Raw genomic sequence first — 24,310 nt, forward strand, 5'->3', positions numbered from 1 at the left:
ATGATTTTGGCACTTTATATATAGTGTGTTTACAATGGGCCACTTGCCAAAATGGACAAAGTGGGCTTTCTGATTTTACTGATTACAACCTCTGTATAGAGTACAAATCTGGACTATTACAATGTAGCTCAAATTTACATCAATTGTGAAGCATTACAATGCAAAACAAGGCCCACCTCTGAAAGTGATACTTTTGTCCAAATAAGACTACAATCTGACTGCAGATCTAAAAACTAGACGAAAAAATATACACTTTCAAAAAAAAAAAACCTGAAAAGGAGTCCAAATGAGCTCGTACAATGCGTTTGAAGTTGCAAAAAACAAGATTAGATAGGTACAATCGACAAAAACTGTGATTTCTGACCAATCCGTGCACCAAAACCAGAAACAAACTGCACCATTGAAAAATTCAGAAAATTTTGCCCAAAATAAAAAAAATTGCACCTGATTTGGAATCCGTATGACCAAGTTATGGTTGTTTGAAGTCAGGCTGCCAAATCAAAAATGCATATGAAAGGGGGTCAGCAGAGGAAATCACTATGTTAAATTTGACGTCCAAACGGCCGTCAAGCTGTTCAAAAAACGCCCTAGAATGATTGGAAGAAGGCCGTCACTTTTAGGCTACAGTTTTGCTAACGTTAGCGTCTGTGAAGGCTGTGATGACGTCACTCTATACGACTGATGAGGTGGCACTGTACGGACTGTACGGAAAATCCGACTGTGCACTGACGTGTCTTGCTAACGTGTAATTTTTGACAATGTGTACGGCCTCGCTGAGTGGGCTACTGACGTGGAGACACCTGGCAATCAGCGCGGGGTCTATCCACTGTGGCAGGTATGTGCTGCTGACTAGTTGCGGCAACGAATTATACTGCGCCGCGTGTCCCTTTGCGTAAGGGAAGTCGGGGTGGAAGTTTCCGGTCGGATTTCGAGTTGGCGTTTGCAGAGTTTGTTTCGCGTACCAGAATGATTTTTTTTTGTGCGACGCCGGCGTTTAGGACTATGATATTTAGTCCCACATTGGATGTGTTTGGGTGCTCTACACCTTTTAAATGTCTGAACCCGCAACGAGTAACTTAACAGGCGTGACTGCTGGTAAGGGAAAACCGTCGGTTGATTTGATAAGAGTGCGGCTGGGGGTTGCTATGTTATGATCACGCCGTGTGGAGAAATATTTGCCAAAAATGGTGGTGCGGATTTCCCAATAGAATATACGACCTCCGAAAATAAAAATATTCCCTACGGAATATACAGCATGCAGGGCTGGAAGCTGACAGCCCGGTATCTGTGACAGCCCAGTACCTATAACGCTAAAAAAAAATTCCTGCCTTTCTCCAGATTTGCAGATCGGGCCTTCGGGTTCCGATTTGCAAAAAAAAATTTGCCTCCCAATTGACTATAGCCTAAAATAGGCAAATTTATAGTCAATCTTTGCTCCGGACACAATGGCGAGGTCCACTTCGGCTCTAGATGCTCCCAATTGCAGCTTATGCTCCGGATCTGAATCGAGTCCCTTAAAGAGATGAAGCAACGAGGTCTCCAATGGCTATGTGACGAGTATCTCCCTCAGCTCTAATACCATGTAAGAATCTGCCTTAGGGCAAAATTTACCCAAGACCAAGGAACTCAAAACACAAGCACAAATTAGACCAAAGTATGATCAAAATAATTGTATAGTATTCTATTCTATGTACAAGTACACTAGGAGTGCCTCAATATAAAGGCCTCTGAGATGCATCTAGAATGCCTCGGAATCAGCACCATGACAAGTCCAACAACTAGGCACATGTCCACCAGATATGAGTTATCCTCCATTATGCACAAAAGTAAGTGCAATGATGTGAGGATAAGCTTACAAAGGTGAAACACGCACATCAATGTTGTAGACAACATGTGCAAAATTAGGAATGCGAAAAACTGTGTTGTCTACATGACAACTTAGTGAATGATGCAAACTCCCGTGGTGTAGACACCATGTGCATATTTAGAGTTGCGTACTTCTATGTTGTCTACATGGCAACTGTGGAAGATGCACAAACTCCTAAGTGTCTCATAAAGAGAAATAATAAAATAATGCAAAATAATAAAATAATGCACTAACCTAAGTAAACTTAAGTAAAGTGTAAATACTAAATACTAAATACCTATTTACACCAACAATTTGTTTCATCCCTACATTGCATGCTGTGAGATCAAATAGTTTTCCATATGTTTCTACCAGTTTGCATTTCTCTGGAAATAAAGATAAACTTGTACACCACTCTTGAATAGTACACTGTTATACTGTGGGGGTGAATCGATATAACAACGAATTTTACCAATTTAAACTTTTTCCATCACAATAGCATCAATTACTAAAATTGACCATTATACACGTGAGAACACTAACACAATGTTTACGCAGAAACCCAATGCGGGAGAAAACCACAGAAAAATATTGTTTTTATATATTTCTTCTTTTGTAATATTTGTAGGCATCAACCTACTAGAGGTATCAACTCACTCGAAGCTCCAACTCCTACAATCTATGGGAACCAACCTACAAGAGGCACAAACTCCTAAAAGAAAAGCACCAACTTTACTTAAATCTAGAATTCCACCTTGATAATATTGCTATTTCAACTGATTTCTCTCCATAAATCTGAATATATTTCCTTCTATTCTATTATTATGACAATGACTATGTCGTATAACTGATTACAATCTCTTCATAAGAATCTAGTAAATCTGCCATACTAGTTCTCACAATCTTTGCTTAACATACTTCATGATGCTGATCCAAACTCTGCTTTATCTCTTCCATAAACTTCTCTCTCTCTCTCTCTCTCTCTCTCTCTATATATATATATATATATAAAATAAACTTCTGATTTACTGCACACACTTCTCAAGGATCTTCTTTTTATTTAATATTCTAGATTGTTTCTTCATTGACAACACCTTTCTTTTATAACTCTGAGATATATATATAGATAGAGAGAGAGAGAGAGAGAGAGAGAGAGCTGATTATATGTTCCTTAATCTCACAGCTTTCTTTGCCTACATAACTCCTCTTTTATACATTCTCATCTCCTTAGAGACACATTTTTTCATCAAGTAGTCACCTTTTACAATTAAGTCATACCTCTTTGCAAACTTGATTACCTCCAAACTTGTCAATGCTAGCTTTGTGTCCTTGCAGTCTTGGATCTTTGAACATATCTTCCAATCCCTTGTTACATCTTGAGTCTTCTTATTCTTTTTTTCCTTAGCAGCCACATTTCTTCTTGTTTCAAATATTTTCTATCTTTAATAGCATTTGAAAGTTCAAGCCTTCCAAAGTTTCCATAGAGTGTCTTTTAGGCCAATGTAGATACCAAATAATTTTCCTTCCTTGTTCAATATTTATTGTTTTTTTCCATGAGACATCAACTTGTCTTGATGATCTCACTGTTTTCTTCAAGGGACTAGAGGATGATCGCATACTTATCTCCCCATCAACTCGTACTTCTCCTTACAAACTAAGAGTCATCAGTAGTGCATGGAATCAACAGTGCATATTCATGGATTCAACATTTTCGTGTTTTTCATTTTCTTTGTCATGTTTCTTTCTCCATACAAAGGTAGGTCCCTTTTGTTTGTTCTTGGTATCCTTTCTCTCGTATTCCTTAGGCAATTCCATTAAAACCATGATTTCAATGTCGTGCTAAGTGCCCATAATTATTACACTAATAGCATACAAGTTTATAATTCAATTGTGAAGGATAGGAAATATAATTTCTACTTCTCCATTGACAAAAGTTTCCATTTTGTGTTTTGCATTTTTTGGCATTGTATCCAAGGTAATTGCATAAATTATAATAACCATAAAAATCATATTGTAACCTAGATGTATGTGCTTTCCTTGGAGAGAAGAGTTTTCACAGAGATGCAAAAATTCCACCTTCTTGGTCACCAGTTCAACTGCAAGCAATGCTGCTTGAACCTCAGCCTCGTTGTTTGTTTCTTCCACCAACTTTTTGGTTTCAACACCTAGAATATTGTCAATTGAGTTATGAGCGCCATATTCAACCCCAATGGATCCGAATTTCCCTTTTATGCCCTGTCACAATTGATGTTAATCCACCCCAGTTCTGATTCCCTGCACTTACGAAAGATCTAGCCTTGTGAGTAGGATTGACCCCTCACAACCCATTAACAGGTGGGGACGGTGTACCTTGTACTAATTAGAATATTTAAGATTCCTTAACTATTAGTATTTTATATTTCACCATTTTAGCTAGTCCTAAAGAATATATAGTCATTTAAATGTTTTAAATTTAATATTTTATCTTAGTCTTCTATTTCTGAAAGACTTGAGCTTTAGTTTGAAGCTCTTGTAAATTGCTACATGTACCTATTGACTTCATCATTTCAATCAAGCAATTTCCAGTTTCATGGTACTACAGCAGAGTTATTTTTTGGGGCAATTTTTTCTGCCGAAAATCCTAAAATTAGTCAAGGAAGCCCAACAATTTTTGTTTGCAGAAAAGTTGCAAGCATTTCCTAAAGCGTGTTTTTCTTGATCACATTTTTTCTCAAGTCCCTTTTTTTTTTAAACTTCAGGTGATTTTTGGAATTGTTTTGTGTTATTCCCACTGGTAAAAGCCAAGGCAACTAATCTTTTTCAACGACAAGCTTATTTCTCACTAGGGAGCACATCCATGTTTTCTCTATTATTCAAGTGACTTTTTTGATCCGCAATTTTCTACTGATCCCACCTTTTGAATTGCCATTTTCTAAGAATGCGCAGATCCTTTTCAAATGTCATTCTTTTGCATTTTCAAAGCACTAACAGTCAGCATTGTCCACATTTGTTTGCAAGTTTTTGCCACAATTGTCAAGGATTACCTTCTTTCAAGGGTTTGTTCTATTCTCTATAGAGGAAATTTTAAAACCCTAATCTGCATTTCATATTTCTACTCTGTGGGTTTTGGAATTTTTTTGGGAGTAGGATGTTTAAGACTTGAGCTCGGTAAGGGGTTTTCTAGTAACTTTCCAAAAATAGGTTTTTTTAGGTTCATCATTGTTCGTCTTTTTTGCTTCACCATGTTTTTCCTTGACCATTACATTGGTTGATTAGCATCCTTTGCTTTGATCTATGTGCTTTCACATGGATTCCCAACCACCACCATATCCATGATCATGTCTTTGAACATCTTGTCGAAAGGCAATCGAAGGTTCAATGGCTGCAACTACAACACCTTGAAGCAGCGTATGATAAAAACATTTGAATATCGATGACTTGACAAGATTGTTCTCGGTACGAAAACACATCCAACACAAGATGCAAAAAATCAGGACAAATCTCACAAGTGCCTTCTAGCAAAATAGCTAAGGAGATCTAGGCATTCTTGAAGGATCTTCATGACACGTTGAATAAGAGTCATTCTATATTTCTAAAGAATACATTGTTTTCTATAATGAAAAATGGGAAGATGACTCTATAAGCACATCTTCTGTAGATCAAGGATATTTATGAGCAGCTAGAGGACATTGGCTGCAAAATGGAGGAAGAAGATAGGGTTGTGATCACTCTGAAAAGCTTGCCTTGATCCTACGACTATTTCATTGCCACCATCAACTTTGCTAGTATTGCTCAAAAGTTTCCTAATCTCTACAACAAGCTTCACCAGTAGGATATATGGAAGCAACTATTTGGAAGCAATGATATCCAGTCCTACTAATAAAGTGGCCTTAACAACCAAAGCCTGGGACAAGAATAGAGGTAAACCTCAATCCTCCTAGCAAATAGCACCTCATAAACCTCTGACATCTTCTCAAAAGAAGCATGTTTAATGCAATTATTATCATAAGTTTGGTCACATGAAAATACATTGTAAGAACCTATCGGCAATTATGCAATCCTCACAGCAAGGATCTCAACAGAAGACTCAAGTTGCTATGCACTCTAATCACGAATCGACCTCCTATACGTTCATGGCCACATGTACATTCAATCATGAGACGTCGTCTACTTGGCAAATTAACTTGAGTGTCTCTCGATATTCCACGCATCATCGAGGCTAATTCACAGAGTTCATACCTTTCACAAATTTTGTGAGCTTTGGAGCAAGCAAGGAGTAAACTATTGTCAAAAAGAGCAACATTTAAATTGCACTTGTTAGGAAAGATTTCATTTTTCTCAATGTGAACTTTGTCACAGGTACAAAGCTCAATTTACTGTTACTCAATTAGGTTATGCTTCATTCTTTAGAAATAGATGTTGTCTTTAGTTCCCACAAGTGCAACATTGTAGACAGGGAGTTACAATATAGTTGTAGTAGGTCTCAAAAATCATGGTCTTTATAGGCTTGTCGATAAAGGAAATTCTCAGGAGCACAACAAGGCAGCCAAAAGTACTTCGATCAACAATCTTTGGCATCAGTGATATGAGCACCTGAAATTCTCAATCAGTGATATGGATATAGCCATTGTAGGTGTCATTTTGAGCGACCCCGTGACATTATCACGTTGAGAGATTCCATGTTAAACTATTTTTCCACAAATGGATATAACCATTGTGGGTGCCATGTTGATTGACTCCGCCACATTATCATGATGAGAGATTTCTTGATAAACTCATTTTTTAACAAATGGGTGTAGCCATTCTAATTGTCATGTTGAGAGACTCCATAACATGAATATTTGGAAAGATACCACCCTAGCTAGGAGGGAGTGTTGATGTTATAGCGGTAGGAGTTTACCTTTCCCTCCTAAACTTGAAATAAATGAATAATCTATATTTTATTGTGGTAGACTCAGCACATAATGTCACCTCACTTTGCAATGTTGCCTTCCTTGTAACATCAAGGCAATGAACAATCAACACGGAGAACGGTCTTCACTTTGTAATGTCAAGATAATGACAGGTCAAAATAATTTTACATTCTTCCAAGAGGAACTCACATATACACTACAAATTGATATTTTTTGTTTCAAGAAGATCAATGCCAAGAAATTTTTACTATTATGTGCATATAAAAAGGTGTTATGATCATCACTTCAATTTACCTGGTGTTTGAACAAATTGTAAATATGTCTTTTACTTTGTCTTATTTCTGATCATTAAAAAATTAATGGTAACCACTTGACCTATCTACTTTATTCATACATCATTCATCTTTTGTATACTACTCACCTCCATCCATCACAAATCTTATAATCCTTGATACCAATCCTTAACCAACTCTATAAATTAATAAATTATCAATAGTCTCTTCACCACTAATTAACATCAAAGCTCCCCTATCTCTTCCATTCATCCTTAAGCATCTTATCCATCTTTTAAGCATTGTGAAAACAGATACTTTTCAATTCCACCTTTCCACTTAAAGGGGTATCCCTAAATCAACAATCAATTATAAAACCAAAATCTCAAAGTTTCAAGCATGCTATCTTGTCCCACCAAAACTCTATATAAACTTTGTCTAAAACATTATTAATTCGCAGGATCATTTCTAAGAGAGGCAAAATGTAGACACCTATTCCTCACCAACTTCTAATGTCACATTTGCTACTAACAACATTTTGGCTTTTCCACATTTCATGTCGATTCCCCTTTTCATTTACCACCACTAATCAATTAAATAATTCACTTTATTTAGTTAATTAGAGTAACACTAACCTATTTCTTCCAAGATATAGAAATATATTTTTCACTTATTTCTCTGCAAATAATTAAAAATCTAGTTATCCTCTCATTCTCCAACATAAGTACATATTCCCTTCTATTTTTTACCCATGCTAATTATGCTCATGCATTTTGATGCTCACTAAACAGCTCCCATTATTTTTTTGACTATTCATGGTTAATCACAAAATCATCTATTCAAGATCAAATACTCACCATTCAATTCTGCAATCAAATCTACAAATCAACACCCAATCTTTCATCAAATCATCACTAAGTAAACAATCCACAAGTACATGTTACTGATTTGAAGAGGAACTATCTCTTCATTAAGCATCCAAGAGCATAACCAACAACGTTCAAGGTATTCACTTGATAATAGTTTGCCAAATTTACATCATATTTGTATTCCTCATCTGCTCTATCTAATGTACTCTTAGGTTTGGAATGCTAGAGATCTTAGATTTGTGTAAGTTTCCTATTGTTTATTCAAAATCTATCGTGTATACTAACAAAAATTTCAGCCTTAACTATTGCAATCTCATTTGGGTCAAGAAAGAATGTAGTCCATCCTCCATGTCACAACATATCATCCTATAATTGAAGAGCCATGCAATTTTGCAGCTGAAGCTTTGGATTAATTCACTAATTGATTGACCGCTCTTAGGCATTTGACCAATACTTAACCTCTTCATATGTTCAATAATCTGCCATAAGATGCAATTATATGCAACTATCACCAAGCTGGATTATCTTCCCAAACAATGATGGCTGTAAAGTTGAAGAAACAAGCGTCAAGTTTATCAGGTTCTCAATATATATTGTTAGATTAATCACTTGTTCCTTCAGTTCAACCTTAATCTTGACCATCTTTCTGTATTCTCTTGGTAAGAGATGCAACGACCTAGGAGATTCAAATCATTGCTAGAAGATTCAATTCCTTTATGCTATAACCACTTACCTAAATTGCTGAATATATATAAAATAACTTGAATAGCTCATCAAGCAAGAGCCTACAAGGCAACGATAAATTGTGAGCCTCTCATCAGAGAGGTCTTGTGTTCGAATCTACTCGAGATTAACACATAATAATAATTAATCTTAATAATAAAGAATCTAGGCTTCGGCTGATTACCTATCCAAAAAAAACTCGAATAGCTCATCTAAGCAATATTTGCCCTAGTGGCTTCCACAAATTAATAAACAAAACCATGAATGATAGCAATTGCAACTACCTTCATTTTCCTAGTCTAGACATTCTGCAACCAATCCAAATTATCCTTCCCAATATCAACAGCCACATGTTTCTCAAAACTTCATTCCTTTCATCCCAAGGTTGCAACTTGCAACTATTGACTAATAGGAGGAGATGGAAAAAGTGGGGAGTACTGTTACATCCCAAAATTTTGGCCTAATTTTATTTGTTAATAATTGTTGGATTAACGAATTATTCTTTCATGATCATGTGAAATAATTACTTATTTATATACGTTGTATTAATTGTTAATGAAATGGTTGGTAACCTATAACTGTTATTAGATGATTAGCAGTTGTCGATTTAAAATAACAATTAATATGTTTTTTATGAATTACTATGGAATTATTATTATGGCGAAGGTGTTTTTCATGGGTGATTGCAGGAGAAGATGAAGAGGGGGGAAGCATTGCTAAATGGGATCATCGGAATGGGATGTTCGCTTAGTTCAATCATCAAGATCGACAGGTATGACCTTAAACTTCCTTGGAAGGGATGCGATGACTTGACCACAAGATACATTATGGGATCCGCATGACCTATTAAGAAAACAATCTAGGAAAAACATAAAATAATCTAATTTAAAATATAAGACATACCTCAAGAGATTCTAATTAATCTTCATCATATTATTATAATAAATACTTACATACGAACACATAAATATAAAAATGAAATGGCAACAATAAATTATAATAATGTAATTTAATGATGTCACCCCATTGTTATACTTACATGAACGTGTATAAGAATATATTATACTAATAAATGAGAATTATAATCTTTTCAACTCCTCTTTTCAAATTTTTACTTTTATTGTAATGACCCTTACTATAAAGGCCACTGAAACCCTCAAACTGGACTTAGGAATTTTGTCAAACAGTTGGCATGTAACCGAATAAGGCTGCAATATTACTAATTGTTGTACAACAAAACCTCAATATATGATGCCAATAATGTATGAACAACAATCCCAAATTATAACACTACCAATCTAAGAGATAGATGACAATATGAAACTCAAATATGAAGTCCAATGCAATTCTGATTTTATGACAGCGAATAGAACTGATTACAATGAGAGACTGTCACAACTATGCACTTCTAACACATCAAGCTCTTGACAATGCAATGTTATGACATGAACAATAACCCAGTTCAGATTTGGAATGCAAATGACGAAACTTTTACAACAGTTATTAATGACTGGAAATAACTATTTATGCAATGACAGTGCTGACTGTTCTAATCCAGAACATGCAATATTTTGGCAATCAAAACTTCAGTTTGTGCACCTGGAATAGCTCCAAATTTGCCGGATATGAATGCTGAATTAATGCCACACGAAGACCTCACAATCTGCCCCAAACCAACTCACAAAATTGCTGCTGCTGCCCAACTGACAGGGCCGTACAAGTACAGCCTGGTACGGCTGCTAGATAAAAATATTGCAGCGTTTTTTGTCACTCCAAAAGCAATAAATCTGGGCGCCTAGGGTTGCTGAATAACCCCCTAAAATATGAAATTCATCCGTCAAGCCAATTAGGAGTTATGAGCAAAAACATGGGTCCAAACCCTGGACTGGCAGTCTGAAAATAATGCACAACTGTGTCTTCAAACCCTATTAATCAATCCACAAATGCTAGGGCACAACTGAAACCCTTATTCCAACCAAAGTAAACCCTTATAACTGAATCTCAATGAAGTCCAAATGAGATGGCTGAATTACCAACTCCTCAAATGCAACAATTCAGGTGATATTTCACACCCTCAAAGTCGCCAATCCAAGGGAGTGATTCGTTCCCAAAGATCAAATAATAATTTGCAGACCCAAGAGACTACAAATTTGCTCCACAATGGAAGAAGTAGAAAAAATCTCAAATCCAAGCATGTCCAAAATGAGAGGCCCAGCCCTCTATTTATTCACTTTTCTAAAAAGTTGCTAGAACTTCTAGAAACATCCTTTATAAAATCTCATTATAATGCACTTTTTCTAGAACTTCTAGAAACATCCTTTATAAAATCTCATTATAATGCACTTTTTATAATAAAGTAATTTTATAAAATAAAAAGTGCAACTCAACTTAAAATTATAACATGTAGGCCCCAATAACACATAATAATAAAATATAACCTCTTAACACTTCTTCAAGAGCAAGATATGACCATCTGATCCGCAGAATTGACTCTCTCTCCACACCATTTGCCTACGAGAGTCTGGAATAGGCAAAATCCATGATCAATGTCATGTCGAACTAAAGAGGGGACATTACAGTCCACCCCTCCTGAAATTGCTTGGCCTCAAGCAATCTCAACGCCGGGTGCTGCAAAATAGCTTCCCCCTCCCAAGTAGCATCCTCAACAGGTAGATCTTTCCACTTAACCAAGTATTCTCTGATCACTCTTCTGCGAAGCTGCTTTTCTCTGCTCTCCAAGATGGATTCTGGCACTAAAATCAATTTTCCCTCATCGTCTAAAGGAGGTAATACTGGGGAAGGTACCACATTCTGACCCAACGCCTTCTTGAGGCGGGACACATGAAACACATTGTGCACCCTGCTGTCTGCCGGAAGCTCCAACTCATAAGCCACCTCACCAATTCGCCTGATAACCCTGAATGGTCCGTAATAACGTGGCTTGAGTTTCTCTGCACCACTCTTCTTAAGAGTAGATTGCCTGTATGGCTGCAACATAAGGTAAACCATATCATCCACCTCAAAACTACGCTCAGTCCTCTTCTGGTCTGCATACTGCTTCTGCTGGTTCTGAGCTCTCGCAATATTATCTTTGAGAGTAGCAACTATATCCTTACTCTCCTGTAATAATTCTCCTGCACTGGGTACCCGGCTGTCGCCCAACAACAAATCCAAGAAACTAGGTGCTTCATAACCGTAAAGTGCCATGAAGGGTGTCATCTGTATAGTGATGTGATATGTAGTATTGTAACAATACTCGCAGAGATATATCCATCTGACCCAGGTTCGCTGCTGAGCTGCCACATAATTCCTTAAATAGCCTTCCACCCATTTGTTCACAATCTCTGTCTGACCATCGGTTTGTGGGTGATAGCTAGTGCTGGGTGTAAGCTCCGTGCCACATAACCGGAATACCTCCTACCAAAAATGACTCATGAAACGACTATCCCTGTCACTCACAATGTTCCGAGGCAATCCGTGCAATCTGAAAACCTCTGCCACCTGAGCTGCTGAGTGGGTAGTGGTGATAGGAAAGAAATGAGCATATTTTGTTAATCTATCTACCACCACATAAATACAATCCCGTCCTTGTACCTTGGGCAAACCTGTGATAAAGTCCATGGAGATGCACTCCCACTTCCTGTCAGGGATCGGAAGTGGTTGTAGGAACCCTGTCGGATAGGTGTGTTCTTGTTTGTTTTGCTGGCAAACAAGACACTCTCGAACGTACTGCAAAACATCAGCTTTCAGCCCCTTCCAAGTGAACCGCTCTCGAACTGACCTGTAAGTCTTGAAGTACCCGGGATGGCCTGCTGTCGGTGAGTCGTGAAATGCTCTCAAAATCAGTTGCTTAACCTTCGATCCTGGGACTAGGTAAATCCTATTCTTGTAAATGATTAAATCATCTACAAGTGTGTATCTGGTATCAATCACTGTTCCCTCCACTATATCGGAGGCCCATGTATCCCTGGCATACTCTGCTATAATCAAGTGTCGCCAATCCTCTGATATCTGAACCATAAGAGTGAGGTGTGGCCTTCGAGAAAGAGCATCTGCAACAACATTCTGAGTTCCCTTGACATATGAGATGTCAAAATCATATGCCTGCAACTTACTTACCCACTTTTGCTAGCGATCATTCAGGTCCCGCTGTCCCAAGAAATGCCTCAAACTATTATGATCAGTTTTAATACAAAACTTGCTACCCACAAGATATTGTCTGAATTTGGCCAAAGCATGCATGATGGCCAACATCTCCTTATCATATATACTGAATGAACGCTCGGGGCCTCTGAGCTTCCTGCTCTCATAAGCTATGGGGTGCTTATTCTGCATAAGTACAGCACCTACTCCCTCTCCAAATGCATCACATTGAAGCTCAAATGGCTTCGTGAAATCAGGTAATGCTAGAACTGGGCACGTAGTCATTATCTCCTTAAATCTCATAAAACAGTCCTGTGCCTTCTGAGTCCACACAAATTCCCCTTTTTTCAGTAGATCTGTCATGGGAGCTACATGTCGTGAGTAGCCACTAACAAAACTGCAATAGAAACCACATAAACCAAGGAACCCCCTCAACTGTGTAAGGTTCTCTGGTGGAGGCCAATCAACAATAGCGCGAATCTTTTCAGGATCTATCTGCACTCCATTTGCACTAATAATGTGTCCCAAATATAACAGCTCGGTCATCCCTAAGTCACATTTGGACTCTTTTGCATACAAGGACTCCTTCTGTAAAATGCTCAACACTGTCTCCAAATGCTCTAGATGCTCCTGCCATGATCGGCTATAGATCAAAATGTCATCAAAAAACACCAGCACGAATTTCCTCAACTGATGGTGGAAAACTCTGTTCATAGTGGACTGGAAAGTGGCAGGTGCATTGGTCAAACCGAAAGGCATGACTACAAACTCAAAGTGCCCACAATGACATCTGAAAGCAGTTTTCTCAATATCCTGTTCACGGACTCTGATCTGGCGATATCCTGTTCTGAAATCAATTTTCGTGAAATAACAAACCCCATGCAATTCATCTATCAACTCATCAATGCGAGGAATGGGATACCTGTTCTTAATGGTTCTCTTATTTAATTCCCTGTAATCAACACACATCCGAAGAGTTCCATCCTTCTTTTTTACCAAAACAACAGAAGATGCAAAAGGTGACTTACTTGGTCGGATGTACCCCATAGCTAGCAACTCCTCGATGGTCCTTTCGATCTCATCCTTGAGTCGCTTTGGGTGTCGATATGGTGTGATCATGATAGGCTTAGCACCTTCCTCCAGCTCAATAATATGCTCAATGCCTCTGACCGGTGGCCTACCTGGTGGAATCTCACTGAATACCTTTTCATACTTAATCCTCAATTTCTGAATATCAGGATGATATTCCGTCTTATGTTGCTCCTCCTGTGTAGGTGTCAAAGTACAAACTGCTGCCCACTCTATATCATTATGCCTAGTTAATCTCTCCAGCCGCCTAAATGAGATAGTCCTGAAGTCTCCATTACGGATAGCCTTAAGCACATGAGTCCTACCATTCACTTCGAATTGTATCTCCATATCCTCTAGTCTCAGGGTAACCACCTTCAATGAATGTAGCCACTGCATTCCAAGTACTATATCCATGTCACCCATGTTGACCACATGATAGTCCGCCTTAAACTCATAGTTGTTCAGGCGCAAAGGTAGGTCTCGTACCATCCTGTCACAACGAAGAGTGTATCCATCAGCTACCTTGACTCTTAGTCCCACGAACTCCTCAGTAATGAGTCCACGCTTCTCCACGAATCGTGCATCAATGAAATTATGTGTGGCACCTGTGTCCAATAATGTAATAACCTTCTGCCCAGCCAAAACTCCCCGAAGTCTGAAAGATCCCTCTCTCTAGATACTAGACAGTCGTGCTTCCTGTAAATGTAGCTCTGTTCCCTGCTGTTGCCCTGCACTGTCTATCTCCTGCTCTCCCTCTGCTTCATCAGGATCCTCATCATGATGTTCTGAACTATCTGAATCTGAGCCTTCGTAATAAGCCCACATTGCTCGGTTGGTCTTCCCTTTTGGCCTCATAGGACAGTCATGGCCATACTCATACGGGCCTTTGCAATAGAAGCATAGCTTCTTCCTACGCAAGTCATTAAGTGTCTCCTTGTCCAACCTCTTACTTTCCTCCTTAGGTAGCTGTGCCTCTCTATGAAAGGGTTTCCTATCCCTATCTTTTCCTGGAGGCAAACTCTTTGCCTGGAATTTATTTTTAGAAGCTAAAGAGGAATCCATGTCACGAGCTTTCTTAATGGCTTCCTGCAAAGTGGGAGGGTTGAGAGCTTTAATCCACCCTCTCAACGGATCAACTAGCCCATCCATAAATAAAACCAGTAGCCTCCGTTCAGATACATCTGTTACTAACACTGCAAGTTTCTGAAATTCTGAAATGTATGTTTCCAATGATCCCCATTGTTTAAGCTGAGCTAACTCCTTGAAATGGAGTTATGGATCCTTCTTATCAAAACGTTCAATCAGTCTCTCCGTAAACTCCACATATGAGGTAATGTGTGCATGACCCATAGTGATCATACCATGATGCCACCACTCGTGTGCTAACCCATCCAGGTGAATTGCTGCATACTTAATAGCTTCTTCCTCAGACATAGGGTTCAATTGAAAGTATGTGTCAAGTTTTTGAACCCAAGCTCTTGCTGTAGACTTCCCCGAGCCATCATAATATGGTAACTAGAGTTTCCCTACTTTCTTTCGTAGCTCATAGCTCTGAGTCCTGTCATGTCCACGGGGCATATGCTTCATCCGCACATCCATATACTCTCTAAAGGTGATTGCAGCTATAAAATCTGGACCTCCTGCTTCCCAATCTCTCCTCAGCTGATCCTGTATGTCAGTGATCTGGGGTTCTGGTTCTGGCTACTCCGGAGCTCTAGGAAGGAACGTGGGAATCATAGGTCTCGAACTCACTGTCCTAGCTTGCTGGGGTGCATGACCGAAATTGTTCCCAATTTGTTCGCCTCCATTATGTATCCCATCCTGATTATTCCCATTCTGATTGTTACCATTCTGATTATTTCCTCCACCTATGTTAGCGTTCAACCCCATTTGACGAGCCATCATCTGCATCATAAGCTCCATTCTCTGATTCTGTTCCTGTGCTCTTTGTTCGGCTAATCGCTGTCCCTATGCCAAGGTGTCTAATAACTGTAGAAATCTTTCTTCTCGCTGATCTGGACCGGCATTCCCGCCTCTATCCATATTGTAGTCGTAGTCTTGATCAAAGAATACCTCCCCTGTGTCTGTATGACTGGATTCTATGTCCACCTGTACAGATGAGCTAGACTGTTCGCTCTGCAGGTCTGAAATCCTATCTTGTCTTGCTTTGGTATTGCGGAAATTATAAAGCCTCTGTCGCATGCTCAAACATAAATGTTCTGATTTTAGTGTTTTGACATTTCGTCAAACACTTTCCCTTCTATCCAACTGTTCCAAATTCCCTATAAGACCTCCACAGGATGGCAGGACTTATAACTCTGATACCACTGTAATGACCCTTACTATAAAGGCCACTGAAACCCTCAAACTGGACTTAGGAATTTTGTCAAACTGTTGGCATGTAACCGAATAAGGCTGCAATATTACTAATTGTTGTACAACAAAACCTCAATATATGATGCCAATAATGTATGAACAACAATTCCAGATTATAACACTACCAATCTAAGAGATAGATGACAATATGAAACTCAAATATGAAGTCCAATGTAATTCTGATTTTATGACAGCAAATAGAACTGATTACAATGAGAGACTGTCACAACTATGCACTTCTAACACATCAAGCTCTTGACAATGCAATGTTATGACATGAACAATAACCCAGTTCAGATTTGGAATGCAAATGACGAAACTTTTACAACAGTTATTAATGACTAGAAATAACTATTTATGCAATGATAGTGCTGACTGTTCTAATCCAGAACATGCAATATTTTGGCAATCAAAACTTCAGTTTGTGCACCTAGAATAGCTCCAATTTTGCCGGATATGAATGCTGAATTAATGCCACACGAAGACCTCACAATCTGCCCCAAACCAACTCACAAAATTGCTGCTGCTGCCCAACTGACAGGGCCGTACAGGTACGGCCTGGTACGGCTGCTAGATAAAAATATTGCAGCGTTTTTTGTCACTCCAAAAGCAATAAATCTGAGTGCCTAGGGTTGCTGAATAACCCCCTAAAATATGAAATTCATCCGTCAAACCAATTAGGAGTTATGAGCAAAAACATGGGTCCAAACCCTGGACTGGCAGTCTGAAAATAATGCACAACTGTGTCTTCAAACCCTGTTAATCAATCCACAAATGCTAGGGCACAACTGAAACCCTTATTCCAACCAAAGTAAACCCTTATAACTGAATCTCAATGAAGTCCAAATGAGATGGTTGAATTACCAACTCCTCAAATGCAACAATTCAGGTGATATTTCACACCCTCAAAGTCGCCAATCCAAGGAAGTGATTCGTTCCCAAAGATCAAATAATAATTTGCAGACCCAAGAGACTACAAATTTGCTCCACAAATGGAAGAAGTAGAAGAAATCTCAAATCCAAGCATGTCCAAAATGAGAGGCCCAGCCCTCTATTTATTCACTTTTCTAAGAAGTTGCTAGAACTTCTAGAAACATCCTTTATAAAATCTCATTAAAATGCACTTTTTCTAGAACTTCTAGAAACATCCTTTATAAAATCTCATTATAATGCACTTTTTATAATAAAGTAATTTTATAAAATAAAAAGTGCAACTCAACTTAAAATTATAACATGTAGGCCCCAATAACACATAATAATAAAATATAACCTCTTAACACTTCTTCAAGAGCAAGATATGACCATCTGATCCGCAGAATTGACTCTCTCTCCACACCATTTGCCTACGAGAGTCTGGAATAGGCAAAATCCATGATCAATGTCATGTCAAACTAAAGAGGGGACATTACATTTATTCCTTCTTCCCACTCTTTTCATAATTCGATTATTCACTTGGTAGCTGAATGGTTTTTAAATTTTTAAACCGATGGAAGCCGAGAAACCACAACTAGTCCTTTAAGAAGTCATGTTAGTAGTTAGACATCTCAGACCCCAGCTTTCCATTCTTTTCTACTACATTTACCATATATGTCGTCTGCTTAAGCAAAGTTCCATACTGTTTCCTCTTATTTCCACCAGTACTCTGCAAACTTCCGAACCAAGCCATAATCGAGTTGGGTGATATAACTAAGCCAAGTAAGAGTTCCGGCTAGAGGACGAAAGGGAACCAAATTCAAGTCGGATCCTCATTTGCAAACACATCAGGTTATGAATGTTCTTTTCCTTCAAAATTAATACTTCATCTTTTTTGAATGTAAGTTCAACTACGGTCAGCTAATCAACTATTAGGACTAAGATTATTATACGTTGCTTTATTGATGGCCTCTTGCGAATTTCTTAGAGTTCCCATTATGATCTTTTTATAATATCATTGTATCTTGAACCACCATTAAGAAGTTGAATGGTAGTTGTAGGAGTCTTAAAATGATTGTATGAACCATCACCAATAACACAGATATCAATGGCAATAATCATATTGTCTTAATCCACAAAATAAAGAGCAGAATGCTCACGAATTTCTAACACCTAGGATTCATCGGCAATGAAGCCACGAAATGGTGGAGAGGTGTAAATAAAAAAGGACAAAATGTTCATAATCTTTCAAGCACCTAGGATTCATCGAAAATGAAGCCATGAAATGGTGAAGAAGTGGAATGAATCTGCAAGAAAACATGAACGAAATCAAATATGAATATCTTAATAATGAAATACTTAATAGCTCATGCTTACTCCTGTAATGGAATATGTTGTCAAGTTGAGTGGTGGTGATCAGGTCAATGCACTCATCGAAAATCCTTGGCCAAGGTAGTTTATAGGCATATGTGTCATCCAATGATCACTTGATGTCCGTAACATCAATTATATAGGTATAACTGAGTGGGCACTCAAAAGTTGAAACACCTAGTAGCTCGGATGGCTGGACCGAAGAACATCCCAAGCCCGATCCCGAGGTAGGGAGGGTTATTCTACCATGTTAGGATGTGTGGGGATAAGTATGGTGCAAGGTTGGGAGGTTAACCCTATGTCAATGCTTGTCCTCTCACCAATGCTAAGGCTTGCACAACCAAATAAAAGATCCTTCCATAAGACTTGTATGTTTTCAATCATTCTTGTTACCTACCTGTTAATTGTTTATCATGGATTACATATAGGTTAGATAGTCGTTTTATTTCAGTTGCATATGATTAGAATAGTTAATTGTCACTTAAATTGAACAGGAATATTTATATTTTCAGTTATGCATAATTACAGTTAAGATAGATAGTCGTTACTCTATTTTCAGCTGAACATGATTACAGTTAGGAATGGTTAAATTGTTTAAATTGAATATGTTTATGTTTATTCTCACAATAGATAGTAGTTATTATATTATTTCAGCTGACCATGAAATTACAATTAGATTAGTTAATAATCGATCTTGAATATTATTACAGTTACCTTCTGTTATTGTTAAAAGAAGTCATTATCATGTGAAATGGAATCAGTTATTTTTATGAACATTGGGAGTTATTAGTTTTAAATGTCTTTGATTTAGATATGCAAATTCGTTTGTTACAAGTAGTGTGGAGCAGGATAAAATGCAAAAGGGACTGAGATGACAGGGTGAGGAAATTATCAAATTGGGGATTGGAGAGGAATGGGAGAAGGTGAACTTAAATAAAGAAACGATAGAATCAGTGAAGGCAAAGTAAAATAGCTGGAGGAGGTGTAGGTTGCTTAGGAGAAAGAGAGAGCATAGGTGAAGGGAGTTTAGCCCAAGCCTAAATTAGAGACAGTAGCACTTATGCATGACAATTTCGTGACTCACTGGGACTTTCTCAAATGGGGAGCCGATCGCCAAAGGAAATAGAGCTTTGTGTTTTCAACCATACAATATTTTCTTTGTGCATACAGTACTTTTGTTTAGGACCATGCAAATCTCTGATGCTTTGCAGCTTAGCCTACACATATAAGGAACATAATATTGGGCAGTAAAATCATATTAAAAACCTCAAGTGGCCACTCTTTTAAGATTTTTATATCTAGCATCTTTTTTCATAGATGTCTGCCGACACATAATGTTTCTAGCATCAATAAATTGGCCCACCATCTCAATTGAGGTTGTCTACCATAATAATGAGGGAAGAATTAATGGTTGCAGGACTCCGATGGAGGTGTGTATTTTTATCAAAGCAGCCCCCCACTTACATGTGCCTAGCCATTCACATACCATACCAGCCGTAATCTCTTTGCTGCCATTTCTTGGAAAGAATATTTGCCAGAAGTTGTTGAGTACAGGCATTTAAATGATGGTGTTTGTGAAGTGTTATTATTGTTAGGCTGCTGTTCTATTGTATTTGTGCTGCTCACACTACCCAATTAATTAGTTTAGGGGATTTATATAGTTGCCATGAAATTTTACAGCCTGTTTTCTTATGTGAAGTCTTGGACTATATCACCTACTGCATTTCCCTGTAGAAAGCAATTAATGTTGGCTTCATGCTATAAAAACAACATATTTTTATCCTTGAGCAACTATAACTGGCTTCACATTATTAGAAACAACACAATTTTTCTTTTTAGCACCTTTGAAGTGACCACACAAAGGGGTTTACAGCTTTTAATATAGATGTCCATGTAACATTGTAATCTTATAAAACTTCTATGGTTGTTTTGTTCACTACATGAATGTTACGCGGTTGCATAAACTTGATTTCTGGTTTTAGGTCTGAATATGCATATATTGAGTATTTTTTAATTTTTTGCCCTTTTCTGTACAGGTATGCCAAAAGCATAACTGTCGAGAAAACTGTCATACAATCAATAGCTGAACCTGAACTGCTAACTTAAGAAATTACCTTATATGAGCAATGTATCACTGGAAGCAGAATGCTGGCTTTTGCTCAAATGTCATTCTTGAGAATTACCTTTTCCTTATCTCAACATCAACAACCCAACTTGACCAAAACCCCTTATAATGGGCAACAAGCAAACATTTTGTGCCCTTTCCATTTTCTTTTTTATTTGGTTAAATGATCATACAGGCACCAAGTGAGCTACGAGTGCCTTCTTACCTTTTTCATTTCTTGTTTGTTTTCTAATTTCCTCTTTTTCAATGTTTTCAATGAAGCTGTAAAAGAGCATCAAATACATGCTTTGTCAAATATGAAAAAGTTTTTTTTCAATGTTTTGGAAATATTAGTGGGCAAATCTGACCTTTACAACAATTTGATCACCCAAGGCATTGCCATAAAGGCATGACAAAACTGTTAAAAGGATGACTAATGGACCTATCAAATAATAAAAATAGAGAGAATGAAAAAATCAATATAGAACAGATGACTTACTCGACAATATGAAGAAGATATCAATATGAGTTTAGCAAGCTTCTGATACAATCACATCCTTAAATATTATTTGGGGTGTATATTCAATAGAAAGTTTTGGAGACACGACAAAAGATTTTCTTATATAACTTAGTAGTCAAAAGTGCACTAGGATTCATTTTTATTGAGCTCCAATACAAGATAATCATTTTTTTTGGCAAGTTTGGAAAGAAAAAATGCCCTCGGCAACCTAGAACTTTTACATAATGTTGTTTTCATGTAATGTACAACTCAGTTTTCCATAATCTTAAACCACAATTTGATCCATTTTCCAATGAAATACAACAAAGACAGAAATACATACAAACAACAATTTGAAAAATAAAAGAATAATACACATATAATGTTGCAATCATAAAAGGTAACCAGGTTTCCAAATAACCCATGAAAGAAAGAAGGCAATACTAACTCCATGCACCTTGTTCTGCATATACCAAAAGCAAATTACACACAAAATAGAAAACAAACCATGTATTTTGATGTTGCTGTTTAAGCTAGTAATTTCCAGTGGTTCAGGCAGTTGTAGATGAGACTTCTTCCTCAAATCTGATGACAAAATGGTCAACTTGTTGCCTTGAGTCAGCAGTGCAATATACTGTCCATCTGCACTCCAATCAACTATCATTGCATACAAAGAATGAGAACATTAGCTATGTCCATGGGATTTGTTAACTAAATGTGAAATGTCAATTACCTACATATAAACTTTTCTATACCATTACACATCAAGTAATTTTCCTTTGGAACAAAATACCAGACATTATAACTTATTTCGTAACATTTTCTTTTCAAAGCATATAACAAACATTATGCAAGCAAGGACTTAGAACCATTTCAAGTTTCCATATAACAGAAAAATAATCTTGAAAATAGATAAATATAATAAACAGGTGCAGAAATGTAGAAACACATGGATGCAACAAGATGATAATGGAACTTATTTTCAGAATTATAATTCTATTTTTAATTTATACAGCACAAAAGACCCAATGAATTAAGGCCATAGAGTAAGAGTAGATTCTCCAGGAATAAATACATTCAAGCTACATTAGTTTTTTAAATAATATATGGCTACCTTTACCTTCTATAGTTCAAAAAATTGACTGACAAAAGTTCAAATTAGACAACTATTAAATTTTCAAGGTGATTATCATATCCACTCCATTCAACTCAGGAATCAAAACGGTCTTCTAAATCAACCAATTAGGATGGATAACTACAGGCATTCCTGAGTCTTGCATTTTGGGATTTTTGTACAGGTTTTGACATTGGTCACACAAAGACAGGAATAACATTAGACGAGCTTTATAATATGCACACCAGCTTATTTGTATGTTAGTAAGATCAATTTTATCTGTCATTTGACTTCTTATATCTGCAGATTTTACATTGGTCGAACAAAAGCAGGGATAACATTAGACAAGCTTTATAATATTCACACACCATCTTATTTGTATGTTAGTAAGATCAATTTTATCTGTCATTTGACCTTTTATATCTGCAAGGTGCAAGTCATACATGTCATAGTACCCAACGGTAATGTGAGTCCTTGTCAACAACGTTGCACTTGTTTGAACTGAAGATGACATCCAGCTGTGGAGGATGAAGCATAATCTGACTGACTAACAATAGATTGAGCTTCATATATAGGACAAAGTATACATTGAGAAAGAAATCCCTCCCACCAAGAAATATCTGAACATTACCTTACCATCAACTATATACTCCTCGCCTCTAAAAACCAATGAATCAAAGAGAGCAATGAACTCTGTGAACCAATCCCAATGATATGTGAAATGCCGAAAGGCACCAGAGTCAATGTACCATGCTGATGATGTGTCATGATCTGATGGGAATGTGGCCCTGAATGCATAGGAGGCAGATTCCTTCTAATCAAAAAGTGTATCAGTTTGGGCTTTCTACTGCAACACTGTGTGAAGATTGCACAGTTGCCAATCGTTTCTCACAATCTATCTTCATGTAACTAGACTTTTGAGACTTTTGATAATAATTGAATTGATCACTCTTCTTCTTTGAAGATGTCGGAGGTTTACCTGGTGCTTTCTGCAAGGTGAACTAAGGTTTGCCTCTATTCGTGTCTAAGGTTTTGGCCATGAAGATCACCTGATCAGTAGAGGATGAACTAGCATTTGCTTCCAAACTGTTGCTTCCATCTATCCTGCTGCAGAAGCTTGTTGCAAACATCAAGAAATTTCAAATTGACACTAGTATGTAGACTCTCAAACACTAATATGATTGTATTATCAATGCACCAAATATATAGAGTTTACAAAAGCTTTTAACAAAAAAGCAAAGTCGTCTAAATATATAGACGACTAAAATTAAACTGAATAAATAACGCCTAAATGACCATTAATAAAAAGAAACTAAGAGCTAGCTAAAAATAGCAAGGAAAGCTAAGCAAATAAAAAATATTCTAATACTCTAAATGATGAATAATCCTTACTAATATTTGATGCTTAGTAACCTTGCCAAGTTCATGTAGTCCATCTATTGTTTCATATGTAAGACCGGGTCAAATATCCTAACCTTAGTCTATTGTATTTCATCCTTTTCTAGCTGCTAATTATTACCTTTTATCCTGGCATCAATTTCTATTATTCCAATCATTGTTCTATAAATTGATACTATTCACACAATTGCAGGAATTGTTGATGATGGCTGTCAACGCAATCACTCGATTACAACATTGATTCATTTTTATCATTAATCCTTATTTGCTATCGTAATACTTATTAGTTATTTTGTCATGAATCAAGCGACCATTCGCCTTTTTTTTAAGTCAGCAACACTGTGTCATATGCGATCAAGTATTGCTCTCCACATTTGCTATTTTAAATGAATAGTCCATGATATTGTCATTTATCCCTCCAACATTTGATGCTCCATTTATGAGTTCTTAATGTCTTCATATCAAACACTGATTATTGCTGAGTTATGTATTTATACAATCGCTGCTTATAATGATTCTTTTACTATGCATGCACCTTCAATCTTTTACGTTAATACCAAGATCCTTGTGTTTTCTAGTCATGCTTGTTCCCTTTCTTAATAAGTTTAAATCTTTAGCCCATGAATGGGCTTGGATGGGTTAAATCATTAACTAGAACTGGATGTTAGGTGGTTTGGTCAAGACTGATTGAAGGATGTGGAAGCAAATTTTGATGGAGCA

The 24,310-nt window shown here is 37.2% G+C and overlaps 1 protein-coding gene across 1 annotated transcript in view; it reads right to left on the reverse strand.

The window, feature by feature from the left end:
* Positions 1-24,310, reverse strand: part of LNO1 (Nuclear pore complex protein) — a 169,399-nt gene that overhangs the window by 103,967 nt on the left and 41,122 nt on the right. The window contains exon 4 of the mRNA XM_089807749.1: positions 21,586-21,735. Coding sequence (XP_089663875.1) covers positions 21,586-21,735 — 150 coding nt within the window. The remainder of the gene's footprint in view (positions 1-21,585; positions 21,736-24,310) is intronic.

The sequence above is a fragment of the Cupressus sempervirens genome, chromosome 10 (genome assembly GCF_028749045.1).
Source record: "Cupressus sempervirens isolate cs-2001-9-10 chromosome 10, ASM2874904v1, whole genome shotgun sequence".
Classification (NCBI taxonomy): Eukaryota; Viridiplantae; Streptophyta; class Pinopsida; order Cupressales; family Cupressaceae; genus Cupressus; species Cupressus sempervirens.